Genomic DNA, 15,204 nt, shown 5'->3' with positions numbered 1-15,204 from the left:
GCGCAATCGATTCACTATAGCTCTCGCTGACAGGCAGCAAGACATTCCCCACTCAGCCAGTGCACAGACTGTGTTTTTCGCTACTGTTTTGCAAGCGAATTGTTCAGCTGTACCACAATGTATATCTGCAGGGCTGCTTGGCAAAAATGTGCTCTGCTGGCACGAAATGGTAAGTTTACTTCCTATTTCAAGCAGTGTTGGTTTTAAAAATGTAAATATTCATTTGTTAAGGGGTGGTTATTTAAATATGGATTCAATAAAATCCTCGAACCTTAAGTTGATATTTTAATATTAATTATGAAAAAAACACATTTACAATTTACTAAATTTGACTAACACAACACTAGTATAAACTCATGTAAATTGGAATGCAAGCAACACGCATTAGGTATTTTTTGTCTCCCAGTAAGGAGATATGAAGGTCACGCGTATAGAATGAAAAACTGAAATGATGCAAGAATGTATTTCTGCAGTACACACAAATATTTATAAAATGTCATAGCTAATACAAAAAAAATAAATATACAAATACGTGACTGGGTTGTTTATAGTCCTAAAGCAACCTGTGTTATATAATGCGTTGAAGAGGTTTAGATTATGTAAAATATGTTTTAATCTTAAACAAATAAAAACTATTAATTGTTTTTTATGTCGTACAAATTTGACCGTTTATAAAATAAAAACGGGATTAAACAAAGCATCTCTAATAGGATTGGTAGCGTGCCACTATGTCATGTGAACTCCAGGGTTTGTAAAAACAGATGCATACAATTTAGCAATGCATATTTTGTCTCCAGCCTGATACTAAGTGTATGTGCTTAACCCACAAAAGAACCATACCAGCTGTTTGTTGTGGCAGTGTATAAATATTCTGTTTAGAAAACAAAATGTACGTTTGTAGGTAGGTTGTAGGTTAAAAGGAATACTGTAGACACAGCGAGCCGATAAGTAAGGTTACATGGTGTGAGAGAATGCCCTTTGTCAAGCACTTCCGATATGTTGTTATACTTTAGAAGAGACAACGTTATTGAAAGATGTAAAACTGTTATTTCATTTATTTCAGGTTGAAATTATGGAAATATGAAGTGCTGTGGTGTTGGTCTAATGCGTTTACCACCAAAATGCTGTCACGACGATGAGCTTAAGTTTTAATGCTTATGTCAGGGGGCTCCTGCTTTGGAGTATTTATGGAGAATTCTGACAAAAATGGTGGCATTTGTAGAGTAAGCTACTACACTGTATATACAAGGTGGCATGCCTTGAAATATGACATACAGCCTAGGGATGTACTTTTGGTACATTTTTATGAACGTTTAAACACTTTGCAATGTCAGCGTTTAAACCATATCTACATAAACACACTCATTATTACATTCCGATACTGACAGCCCTGGTTAGCAAATAAACCCTAAATAAGCAAATAACGTTTTAACATCGCACAGACTTAACTACAGAGTACAAAGAAAAAGTCCTATTAGAAATGTCAAACACACAATCAAGTAATATATTAAGTAATTAATGTAATGTTTGCCTTCTTGTGCAGTTAATTGTATATGGTCAAGTATTACTAAATAACGTAAAGTATTCAAATTCACGTATCTACACAACTTTACATTAAATTGTAAAAAGAGATGCCTGGACTACCTGTTTGAACTGTGTCTCAGGGGTCCTTTACTTTAGTACATTAGTTCCAACATATAAATAAAAACTGTACTAAAAACATAAACGGCCGTTCGGTCCAAAAGCTCAAAGAACAATTTCAAGTGAAAAAATCCTTCCACCTATGTGAAGATTGGGGAATGGGGTCCACGAGTCTGTGGTAATCGCAACTTCTCCCTTTGAAAGTTTTGTATGAACAGCTGCAGCACGATTTTCTTTAAGTTTTTCCAGCCTCGCTGTTATTGTTTTTTGGGTCGGCACAGTATTGGGATCATCTTACATCGATTTCAAAACTGCAGCATTCACGATTCACACGCACTGTCCTCGTAGGGGATAACGTGATCACGCCATGTTCGGCCAAATCTATAGCAAATGCTGTCATGAATATTTGCTTTTTTATTGCCATCAGTAACTCCATCCACAATAATTCTGAATGTTTTCATTTCAAATTGTGAAGCATTGAACATGTGTTTTTGTGGTACGGCAATTTTTTTTGTCATAATTATTTACATACCACGGTTTTCTTGTCCGTTCCTCAAAATACTTCCAAACGTGTATTCCTTTATTTAAATAGAGAACAAACTCAGAAAAAACGCTTGTCAAAATAACGTTATTACCCCGCCGTGGAATTGATACCATACCACGCCTAGCACAGGTATAAACACACACAGAGTGCACCAATGAAGCGCCAGATTGACAGAGAATAAAACCCGCCTCAGTGTCAATCTTTCTGTTGCACCAATTAGAAAAGCTACTTGGAGGCAATTGCCAAACCCCTTCCTTTTTATAATATCCGCCCTTACTGTGGCAGTAGAGCAGTCTGATACACGACGGACTACTGATGATAGATTACTACAATTAAAATAAAATAAAAATATATGCGTTTGGTGACATTTGTCACGTGACTGGTTATAGTCTAGCATATTATTAAACGTTTTACCACTTCCTTAGAGTTTATACGTTTAAACTTTTAAACTTCCCATCCCTAATACAGCCTACTTCTCAAACCAACACCTCTCCACAAACTTGTTTCAGTATAAGGAGGTTTGTAATGTATGCTATTATGTTTTTTTTGTTTGTTTTCTAATTATCAAAGTTTATTGTTAGCAGTGGCATTAGCCAGACAAATCCAGGCCAATGGATTAAAGACCCATTAGACTTAATTATTAAAACAAATCAAATAATAAAACAACCACTAAATGATCACAGAAAAAAATAGATTTTTGTGTTGCAAAGAATCGCATCTGCCTCTTCAAATAGGGCAATACTTCTATTATTATTATTTCTTTCTTAGCAGATGCCCTTATCCAGGGCGACATACAATTGTTACAAAATATCACATTACGGAATATCAGATTACGGAATATCACATTACAGACCGTGTCATATTACAGATAAGAGCAGTTGTAAAGTACAATAAAATCAGTAGCAAAAAAGATCAAATTAAAAAAAAAAACGTGAATATGGATACCTATAAGAGTAAAATCAAATATAAGATACAGGAAATAGTTATAACTAAGAGCAGTAGTAGAATACGGCAAGGTATGGAGCAGTTCAGTGCAAGTACAAGCGGCTTTTCCAAAAACACCTGTTTGTCAATCATAATAAAAACCAGACAGCTGCTGTTCAGTTTGCATTTTGGTAAAATTATTAATACTATAATAATCGTAATTATAATAACATACTTAATTGTGTGTATTAAAAATACTGCAGTTTATTGGCAAAGTTAGTTCTATTAACCTTGTCTGAGGTTTAAAAGTAGGTGTTTAGTTTAGGATTAAAATCTGAAAAAGGTGTTTTGAGAAATCTTGGCCTAAAATATCAGAAAGCCCTGCAGAGGCTTACTCAGGCTTCTTGTTTCATTGTCCTTTTGTGTCGAGACAGTGTAGCTTGCTTTCAGATATCCTCAAAGGTGACTTTCACCACAGAACTGACCTTCAGAAGAACAGTTTTCAAATATGTATAGTCAGCAAACTGTTATCAGTTCACATTTTGTTCAACCCCCTCCCCTTGAATCCTATATTTTTCTGGCACAAGACAAGTCCAGTAGCAATTACAGCAGTTACAGTATATTGTTGACTGAACAGACAATGTGTGTGTGTGTGTGTGTGTGTGTGTGTGTGTGTGTGTGTGTGTCATGAACAAGTCCATGAACTACACAGTTTTGAAAGGGGTTATGTCCATGCACATCCAGGATTCCAGATAAATCTGTCCCTTTTCTCCCTGCAGCAGCAGCCCCTGTGCGGCATATGTCCTCTGGGGGTACCCCAGGTTCAGCAGGGGATAACCTGATGTACATCATCCTCTGTGGTGGGTCGTTTGCTGGCGCAGGATATTATGTAAGAATGATATACTTTAAAATATGCACGTCCATTTGTTATGGTATGATGAAGGCCATTGCATTGTTGTTTTTTTTTAGTTATTTTCCTCCATATCTGCATCCTACCTTTTATCTTGAAACTTTCTCAGATGTTCCCAGTTGCACAATTCTGGTATAAACAACAACATATTTGAGTATCTGTTCTTGTATTAACATTTTCTTTAAATAAATAAAATATAAAAATAAATAAATGCAGTACATACTAATTATTTATAATCTATAAAGGCAAATATACAGTCTGTACTTAAATATAGCGTTCTCTTTTGCTTAGAGAACAAATGCTTTGAGGTATTAGTTGTACATTTGGTACACATCTGTTTTGTATAACTCTTTTGGTTATGTGACCTTGTGGTCCCCAGATCTTTGAGACCAAAAGCTATTTATTGGCTTTGAATTTTACACACTTGTAATCTGAGATTTTCATGTTCTACAATGAATGTCGGTCATGGTGACCAACTCTTTCAGTGATGATTGGCTTGAAATTTGTCAAAATTACATTTATAATTATATTGGGTGCAGTGGGTTAGTTGTACTCTAGATATCACTCACTAACACTTGTGTTTTTCCAAAGGTCTACAAGACTCTAACTACTGACTCAGCCAGGTTCCAGGACAGAGTCACAGAGATCAACAGCAGACCAAAGTCAGAATGGACACCAAAGCCATGGTCATCAAACAGTAAGTCCAGCATCATTCACCTTTAATAGTACTCATCCATGCAGAGCTCAATATCAGAGCACCCAGCACTGTGTAGTGGTCTGGTCAAACACACAAATAACATATTCGTGCAATACCCATTTCAGAATAATGATGATTTTTTGTGATGTTTCACATGTTCATGTATTACCAGTGGGAATGTATTATAGAACTGAAACTAAACAAGTCGGTAGTAAAATACAAAACTGTGTGTGCTTGGTTCACATGTTTGAAGGTTTTGCTGGGATTGTATTTGAAACTGTGTGAAATGTATACTAGAAAATGACCTGCTCCTTGCTGGATACTTGTATGAGTTACAAGAGAAATTGAAAATGACTGCCTTTGCTTGTTTAAGAAGCACTGAGTCACAGAGAAAGCTCCAGTGAGGAAGGAATGCAACAATAAAATAAAAATAAAAACATTTTGAAACCTAGTTAGGTGTGATAAATTGGTCTTGGCTTGCACAGTACAAGTGCTAAATGAGATTAGCCTGTCAATTTCTGTCTTTGAACTAATGGTCTGGAATGGCAGAGATCAGATAATCTCTCTGGGGCAGGCTTCCAAGATTCCTAGGGATCACTCCCAGAACTAACTACAGCTTATGTACAACAGACACAAAGGTGAAAGCCATGTGGAACTACAGCTAAAAGCAACTGCTCTTCGTTTTACCTCCAAAATGAAATTATGCAATGGTGACAGTCGACAGGTATCTCATTGAATTAAGTGCCAGTCTTGACAGTAAGCTGTTTTGCAGGTTAATATGAAGAGCACATGTGCCACCGAGTCATTCTGCATTGCTAATAAATGAATACTGTTTTGGAGTGCCACTGCACTTGTGGAATGTGGAAAATAATTTATTCAGGGATACCAAGATATTTAGAAAACACAGTCAGACTGGAGATAATGGACATTAAGCATTACTTGGCAAATGTTGTTGAGGATATCGGAAACAAATCATTCCTATTTTCTCAAATTATGAATCTACTGCTATGGCCAAAAGTTTTGCATTACCTTGAATTTTAGGAAAAACTGAACATAATTCAATATGTTAAAGTAACATTATTCAGCAGGTTGCATTCGACTTTTAGAAGCAAAATGAGTTCATTCTGTTTTGGATTTATATCCAAGCACCTCGATCCTCCTCTCTGCCAGCTGGAGACCGCTACATGTGTGGTGATTTTGCGATGTCAATTATGAACTTGCAGGTCACAATTCTGCTGTTTATTGGTCAATAACCATATAGGACTTGAGAGGCAAGTGAAAAAACCTGCTGCGCTACACGACTCTACTGTTAAAATCACATACAGTGTACAGTATTATACAATTAATTAACTATCGGGTCAGATTGATACCACTTGTAATTACTGTTCTATTCCGTGCACAAAAATTGCTGTTAATTGTTTCATACTTACCAATTATTTTCCTCGTTCTTGTTTTCTTACAGAGGAAGATGGTAAGTACCTACAGTATTTGATTGTTGTGCGCCACTGATCAATATATTGCATGTGGTTTAACTTCACTTAACAAATTCAGTTTAAAGGTAGTCCCTTTGAAAGGCCAGTGGTAAACTTATGCAATACATTCTTTACTTAAAATGTGTGCTTACTGCTTCTCTGCTAATTAAAATGGGGTTTATTGAGTTTGATGCCAACTAAGCATTTAGATATTCATAACCCAATTCTGATTGACAGTGGTAGGTCTTTCATTAGCTAGAAGCCCTATAATGCTTTATGAACACCCTTCGTTTCTCTCCACAATACTAGTTTGTAGACTCGATTTAAGTTTAAAACTAAAATGTCAAGTGATAAATGTAATTAATCTGTTTAAAAATTAATGCTTTGTAAAAAGGTAAAGTTTGTTTGTTTTGCTGCACATTAGCTGCATGTGTTTGCTGATTATTCTAATGGATGTAGGTATTCCTTGCCTGTCTGACCACATGCGTCGATGTACCCTGTAATGACAGACACAAGAAGAAACTTGTAGTAAAAAACAGAGCCTAATCTGGGAAATTCAACAAACCAGAACACATCTGCATCTTAAAGTTAGCTTAAAATAAATACTTTTAGAATTTGGAGAAATGTTCATGAAATGAAGCAACAAACACGACCACCTTAATCAGAATGGGGTTCGATCCTATAGACTAACTGAGCCTGTCCCACTGACAACAAGAGCACTGTTTGTTCTTTCCCTCTTTTCATTCTGTCTGTCTCCTTACCTGTGTCACTGGATACCATACACCAGTCCATACTGACTACTTAACTCATTAAAAAGAGGGTCAGCACTCTAGTGTAAATCCTTATGGACTGCTAATGCATATCCCTAAATATGCACAATAACCACGTCCATTTCTTGTATTAGGAAAGCAAGGAGGGGCTTTCTTGTGTTAGGGAAGCCAGGAATATATATGTTTTCGTTAATTGCAGCTAAACATTAAGTATAAGTTTGAGTAACAAAAAAAATAAAATAAAAGTCAGTCTCAACAACAAATGTTGTCTTTTTCAAACAGCAATAGTGAGAATGTTGAGTTAAAATTCATGTAGGATACCCTGTTTTTGTTGCTTATAGTGTGAAATATCTCTTTATTGGTTTTATTATATGCGTCTGTGTGTAATATATATATATATATATATATATATAATATAAATGACTAATTCTCACTCTATTTTACACTTTCCAGAATAAAAATCAAGAAAGTTTTGGATGACGAGGGCCTCTCGTGCTCTTGAATGTGTTCAAGCTAGGATTATTTTCTGAAAACTATTTTCTTTGTTTTTACGGTTGGCATTAAGTTACCTTATCATAAACAAAATGTACAGTTTTATTTATTTATTTGTTTGTTTGTTTATGTCATGCTTAAGGTTATCTGTTACTGGAAACCAAACAATTGTCGTAATGTTGGCCCTTGTCTGTATGTGATCCTTGTTTAGTTATCTAAAATCAATACAATAAACTGCGCAGACTGCAACTGTGTTTGTCGATGCGTTGTTAGACTTAATTTTTAGATGTCCTGATCGCTCAGAACTGATGGTAAGCTGTGCCATCTGTTTCTGCTTCTTGATGTTTGTTGTCATGTCTGGCCTATTTTTTCCTTCTGGTTTCCTTTTCTGGATTTCCATATGTCTCCTAACTGCACGCTATATTAACATTTTTTTTAACATTTATTTTGTATGCTTTTGATTTAATGGCAGATGCTGCTTGCTGTCTAGCACAGACTCCACTAAAGTGATGTTTGTAGCAGAAAGTAAATCAACATTTCTGTCACCTTAGTTAAGAATTGCTGCTGCTAGGGGCTCCCGAGTGGCGCATCCAGTAAAGGCGCTCCTCGCAGGATGTGCCCTATAGCCTGGAGATCGCTGGTTCGAATCCAGGCTATGTCACAGCTGACCGTGACCGAGAGTTCCTAGGGGGTGGCGCACAATTGGCTGAGCGCTGCCCGGGTAGGGAGGGCTTAGGTCGGCAGGGGAATCCACGGCTCACCGCGCATCAGCGACCCCTGTGGCCGATAGGGCGCCTGTGGCTCTGCAGCGGAGCCGCCAGATCTGTGTTGTCCTCCGGCACTATAGGTCTGGTAGCATTGCTGTGGATCTGCAGTGCGAAAAATGACGGCTTGGAAGGAGCACGTTTCGGAGGACGCGTGTTTCAGCCTCCGTTTCCTGAGTCGGCGGGGGGGTTGCGAGCGGTGAGCCGGGGATACAGATAATAATTGGGCATGCTAAATTGGGGTGAAAACCGGGGTAAAAATAATTGGCGACGACTAAATTTAAAAAAAAAAAAAAAAAAAAAAAGAATTGCTGCTGCTGGGGCTCCCGAGTGGCTCATCCAGTAAAAGCACTTGCGTAGAGTGCAGGATGCGCCCTATAGTCTGGACGTTGTTGGTTCAAGTCCAGGCTATTCCTTTGCCGACCGAGGACGGGAGCTCCCAGGGGGCGGCGCTCAATTGGTCAAGCGCCGCCCGGCAGGAGGGAGAGTTAGGTCGGCCAGGGTGTTCTTGGGTCACTGTGCACCAGCGACCCCTGTGGTCTGTCTGCAGTGTGTAAAAAAGCGGTCGCTGACGTCACATGCTTCGGAAGACAGCGTGTGCTCGTCTTCACCGCTCCCGAGTCAGAGTAGGGGTGGTAGTGGTGAGCTGAGCTAAACAAAAATAATTGGACACTATTAAAATTGGGGAGAAAACTACAAAAAAACGAATTGGCAACTTCTATATTAAAAATAAATAAATAAATAAAAAATTGCTGCTGCAACCACTCTGCACTGATGTGATCTCACAGCTAAGCTTTTCTGCCATTCATGCTCTTTGCAGCTGCTTTTTAAACAATGTTGCAGTTGATTGAATGCTTTTATTCACTCTGTGGGAGAGTAATCATCAATATTAATAAACTAGTAGAGATAGCTTAGTGGCATCTACTGAGTTAAAGTTATTTCTTGTTAATTCTAAACAGTTAAAATAGCTGTACTCTGTAGTCTTAGTTTAAATATGCATAAATAGGGGGGACATTTTTGCACTTTCAAATTGTAGGTTTTATATATATTTAAAAAAGTGATTATCTTAAAAACAAAATGCAATGAGGTAGCAATAGTGAGCTTGTTTTAAAAACATATGAATATATATATATATATATATATATATATATATATGTCTAATGTTCTCTTTTTGTATTTTAAACGAGACACAGAATCATAGCAGGGGAGGTTGGACGATTTCTATCTTTTTTTTTTTTTTAATTTCTGATTTGTAACACTGTATTGTCACATTAAATGCAATGCTAGAATCTGAGGACTCTGGAGAGGCAGAGCCTGCTGAAGAGGCTGCACCGGAGCCTCTAGTAGAGGCTACAGTAGCAGAGGCCCTGGAGGAAACACAAGCCAAGGCCTCGGCTGAGTCCCCAAGCCCTGCAGAGTCTACAGAGGCTGGGTTAGCTGACACACCTGCAGCTGAGGATGAAATTTCATCACTGGTGGAAGAAACTCAGGGACCCGCTCCCATAGAGGCTGCCCCGGTCCAAGGTTAATTTAAGTCTCTTTATAAAAACAAAGGAACAAACAAAACTGGGCAACACTTTACAGTGAGTGCCATGAATTCACATGCAATTCCCTATGATTACCTATTTTCAGTTCATGATCAATTCCACACGTGTCCCTTTCCCATTATACAGGTAATATGCCATTCTGGCTCTGAGAGGGTGATATTAACCGATTGGTTCAACAGTTATTCATTGTAAAGTGTTGCCAAAACCAGTATTAAAACCAGCCTCCCTGAATCACATCTACTACTTTTACTAAACACTGCTGCTGTTGCATACTTGTAAACTGCTTACATATTTCTGTATTTTACCTGTATATTCATGTAAGATAACTGTTTTAATACGTTCCCCTTGTAACCCAATTATGGTAGACAAAGTTCTGCTTACCTGCTAGAGATTACTTTAAAGTTACAAAGTATAACAATTTGATCTTGCTTTGAATGCATTCCCTCAAGTATAGGACAGACAGACAGGCAGACATTTTTGATGCGGTTTAACAGTTTAAAAACGTAAGATTTGCATTTCATTTTAAAGAGGTTACAATTTGATGTAATGCTAATTTATCAATAATTCTTAGTGTTCAGAATTCTTATACTACAAGTTTTCCCACACGCATAATGCAAGTATCATTGTCACAATATTGATAAGTGTACATGTCACAATACAAATTAACTTTCTATAATATTACAGTACAATATTCCTTATGAGACAGTCATGTTATACGGTATATGCATATACCTTTGTGTTCACACATTGTTTTTAAATTACTCCCTTAGTTTAAAAATAAAAAAATCTTATTTTTAAAGAAAAAGCATTTTTAATCTGCAAGAAATATTATATGTTAAATGCCAACCCAAAATTGTATTATAACACAAAATCAATAAAAATAACTTCATTAACAATTATTTGTTAAATACAATTTGATTGTGGTATTTGGCAGGTAGGTAAGTCTTTTATGAGTTCTACTTACAGTAATTGTTTTTAAGAGAATGCACCTTCTTATGAACTAAATGATTAAATAAGCTGACTGGGGAAATCGTGCTTGATTCTGCTGGACTTCAAACCTTCATTTAGTATTGCAACTGGCGCAATACTATATTTTAATGTACAGGTTTTGAAAAAAAAGTTTATTCTAACAGTAAATTTAAGTTTTTAAATTTTATAGAACAGATATCAATAAACGTAAGTACAAGTTATCACATAAACTGTTTTCAGCTTCTATTTACTATGACTAATAACGCTAAAAAACACAAAGTTTCACTTTAAAGTTTATCAAAAATAAATGTTTCCAGGAACTGTAATGTTTAGTGTAATTAACAATTTCTTGAGTGTGTTTCAAAGCTATGGGTGAGATAATGACAGCAAACCTGCACCCCAAATGTTTTAAGGAGTGCTAACCAATGCTAATTCATTTTATCACAGTATTATCATTGTTAACATTATTGCTGGTCCCCATGTTATTGTGCTAAGAATCTTTTTGTTCAGTATATGCAAATATTCTAGGTCATTGTGGTGTATAGTAAATTAATTACGTGGACAAATTGCCCACAGTAGAAAATCATGAAATTGGAGTGACTTTCAACTACAACCCATTGTATATTTCTCACCAAAACCTAAATCAAAGGTGTGCAACCAAACTTTTATCACAGGCTGTATACCCAGAAAACTGGTTTAACCTAATGTTTATAGTGGGCCGCACATTACCCTTAGCTGCAATATATCTATATCTATATCTATATCTCTCTCTATATATATATATATATATATATATATATATATATATATATATATATATATATATATATATATATATATATATATATATATATATATGTGTATAGACAATTCCCTTAGAATTACTGTTCATTTTATTTTGTACTGCACGATACACATTACAAATAAAAATCTACAAAACAATTAAAAACAAAGCATTAATATCTCACTGTTACCATATGCACACGTATTGCATAATAATACAAAGCAAATTAAATGTCTAGTTGCTGAAGTGGTTTGTATTTTAGCCGACAAGTTGTTCAGTTGAAGCAGGCAGCAAAAGGCATGGCAGTGACGTCACTCCTTATGCATTTGAGAAAGGCGAGGAAGACTCATGAAATTAGTTGGAGACTGAAGCTGATGAGAAGCAATTACCCTCCGCAGTACGAATTCAAACGCTGTGCTGATTTTTATGAAAGAAATGCAAAGAAGCAAGTCAACAAAGTTTACAAAAAAAGAAAGAAAAAAAGTACATTCTATTCATGAGTGAAATAGAATTAATACACTAGGCCACAGTCAGTCCATGGGCTGTGGGCGGACCAAACCCACTTGCCCTGCACCCAGTCATTGTATAAAAAATCACACATGCATGCTGTTACTGTTCAGTTTACCAGAGAGTATGTTAAATTCCTCACCCTCCCTTCCCTTTATGTATGTTGCTATCGAAGTTTGGAACCTACTTATTGGGCATGTATTTTCAAGCACTAGTGTGTTGTAATGATGTTTACTGTGTAAGCAACATTTAGTAACTTCACTAACACATTGCCTGTTAACTGTCATCTCATTAAACACTACAATGCTTGCCTCCATTTTTATTGAATATCTGGATCCAATAACCATTTAGAATGCATGCGAGTGTGTGCGCTTTGGTACCAGAATTACACTTGTCTTAAGGAGCTAAAAGTAAAGATGCAGTGTCCCACAAATATAAATTGAACACAATGATTTAATCCAAAGTAATTTTACTGGCATATGTTTAGTGCCACAGCTTCCACAACCTTGTAAGTTCCCAGGTGACCAGGCTTTGAAAGCAATGGGCCAGAATCATGAGGTTCAGACCAACAGAATATAAGCAGCCATTTTTAAAAGAGCAAGCAAATGAAAAAAGGAAAAAACCCTTGCTGATATAAAACCCACAAAGTTGTATTTGCATTCAATGGCAGAAATAAGAGAATCAAAATTACACAACGCAAAATATCCACTATACAGGTTTATCTGAAAGATTTAATACCCCCCCCCCCCCTGTTTAGTTTTGGCCTCACTCAGTATGGTTCTGTCAGCAATAATCGCACAGAGAGTCTGCCCAGCAACCCATCCCTCAGTTTCCTGCATGCATACACTGTGTGTGGATAGGGGGTTACTTTTTTTGATACTTTCAAATTATACATTATTTCAGCAGTTTATGAATAAAAGCAACATAAATAAAACACTTTATTTCTTGGTAATCTGTAAGATCTGGAACAGATGAAAAACTGAAAAATATAGAAATGTTTTTGTTTTTTCACTTGTGTCTGCTTTAAGAAATGTAGAATATAAAACACACTGATAAATTTGATTATTAAGCAGTCATGCTTAAACTATGACCTAACAGTTACAATATTTATATTGTAGTTACCAAATAAAATTGATAATTGCTATGTGATCACTGGGTTCACTATTGAAAAGTGAATGAACGTATGTTTGTGCAGTTGTAACAGGGCGGAGCCTGGGCGCGAACTGCCAACCCCGCACACCGCAAGACAGCATCTTACCCACAATGCAAAAAGAGTCAGGCTCCTCTGCTTTTGTGGTTATAGAGCTTTTAACCTCATCTAATCTCACGCACGGGACAGAATTTGTAACGCCAGTGCATCACGCAACACTGCCTGTTACACTAAGTACAGTATGACAAAAAACTAATGACTGACTTAAAAGAAGTTTAATGAAATGCAGAGCCTGTGTCCTTGTAATTTGTTTTATTATCATGCAGTAAAGTGTTTTAGGGGTACACTAATTCATAGCATTGATGTGTTACTCCAGACATTCATACTTAATGAGGTGATTGGCGATTTTGTCGAACCCGCTGTTCTCAATTTCAAGTGCTCAGTTGAGGTTGCTGTCTCTGATTACCTCAGGCATTTTTTTAATTGGCTTCATCCATCAGCAAACTAAGTCTTTCACATTTTCAACAGCTATTAACTTTACAAGATTGCAACCGACTGATGGCTTTTGACAGCCTGACAGCTCAGCTCACAATCTGAGGTGGTGAAAGCTACTATAATCTGCACTCTGCTGTGCATGAAACTAAACAGGTTTCAGAATACAACCAACTAATACATGTACTTATTCTGCCTCTCACCCAATGAATGCCCTGCATTCAGTCCTGTATTTCCACAATAATAGAAATGTATGGATTGTCCCAGGGAAACCAGTGGACAAATGAGGTCAAATTCAACTAACTTTTAGTTGGGAAATATAAATACTGCAATAAACAAAGCAAATATAGATTATTATTAATAATTTATTTTTGGATTTGACACATTTTGCAATGCTGTTTAAGTCAAAGACCAAATAATATATAACTTCTAATAGAGCAATTGGTTGCCACAATTTAATTGATAGTGCGTTATGTCTTAATACCAGTAAATGTCCAGAGACTGCAACAGGTTTGGCCCAGTTCAAAGAAAACAATTCAGCCCTACTACATTAGAAATAGGACATTAAATGTTTATCTGCTATACTGTATAAGACTCTGAAGTGCTGAGTTATTCAAATGCACCTCTTGGGTTGAATGGTGTTCATATTGAGCAGGTAATGAAAACTTCAGCTACAGCACTGCTCTGTTAGCCATGGTGTTAGTCCAGTGTCTACCCAGTCCCTCACCTTCTTGCCCTAAAGTGAAGTTTTTGCACAGCATGCGTGAACATGCCAAGTGACTCTATAGTTCCCCTGTATATACTCTATTAACGAAAAAAAACCGACAGGCAACCACATTCAACAACACAAATGAAAGTTTACGTTTTTGGATCCATTTATAATTGCCACCTAGTACGTGTCACCAACTTGAACCGAAAAACCCACAAAGTACAGCATCATAATGTCTATTCATTTGCTAAAGTTATGTAGGGTTATGGCGTACAGTCATACAGTAAACCCCCTTTATCTTGTAATTAATATTTTACATCAAAATAAGTTGTAATTGCATCAGCAGAACATAGGGTAGAGATAGCCATGTTCCTCCTGCAATAGAGACCAAACCATTCATGTGATGGATCAATAATAAGAAAAATAAATACAAAATAATAAATACATATTTTAACAGTGGAGGTTGTGAGTCACAAATGCAAGAATATTTTGAAACATTCCTAAAAAAGGAAATTATTTCAGAATTGACATTTGTACTGCCACCTTGGCTTGCACAAAAGCATAACACCTCAATGTTTTTAACCCATCAGATATATATAGTACATGAGTAGTCTTCTGTTTGAACAGGATATACAGTATAGTGAGGGTATAGCTCAGGATCGCATCAGGAATGAGATTCAGAGGCTGGAAACTGCCGTGAAAGCGCTGTTGTGCACGTTTATTGACAACACAGGAGCCAAAATAAAAGGTTAAACAAAATACAATACTTGCTTTCCTTTGTCCAGGCTGCACAATGCCTTCACTGGACTATGACTATGACTATCCCCCTCCC

The 15,204-nt window shown here is 36.6% G+C and overlaps 1 protein-coding gene across 1 annotated transcript; it reads left to right on the top strand.

Annotated features, from left to right (window-relative positions):
• mgarpa (mitochondria localized glutamic acid rich protein a) lies at positions 1–10,791 on the top strand. The gene is made up of 4 exons (XM_059004859.1): positions 1–169; positions 3,889–3,998; positions 4,611–4,716; positions 6,179–10,791. Exons 1-4 carry the CDS (start codon positions 118–120, stop codon positions 6,223–6,225), a joined length of 315 nt encoding a protein of 104 aa, XP_058860842.1. The 5' UTR covers positions 1–117; the 3' UTR covers positions 6,226–10,791.
• Positions 10,792–15,204: the final 4,413 nt, after the last annotated feature.

Source organism: Acipenser ruthenus, chromosome 2 (assembly GCF_902713425.1).
Source record: "Acipenser ruthenus chromosome 2, fAciRut3.2 maternal haplotype, whole genome shotgun sequence".
Lineage (NCBI taxonomy): Eukaryota > Metazoa > Chordata > Actinopteri > Acipenseriformes > Acipenseridae > Acipenser > Acipenser ruthenus.
The sequence above is the reverse complement of the archived record's forward strand: the minus strand, read 5'-3'. Positions and strand labels throughout refer to the sequence as shown.

Bases quoted from the DNA above. Each gene is read 5' to 3' on its own strand.
- mgarpa (XM_059004859.1), top strand. From the start codon at position 118: ATGTATATCTGCAGGGCTGCTTGGCAAAAATGTGCTCTGCTGGCACGA. The intron at 3,999-4,610 runs GTAAGAATGATA...GTTTTTCCAAAG, and splicing joins TTGCTGGCGCAGGATATTAT to GTCTACAAGACTCTAACTAC. The intron at 4,717-6,178 runs GTAAGTCCAGCA...GTTTTCTTACAG, and splicing joins AAAGCCATGGTCATCAAACA to AGGAAGATGGTAAGTACCTA.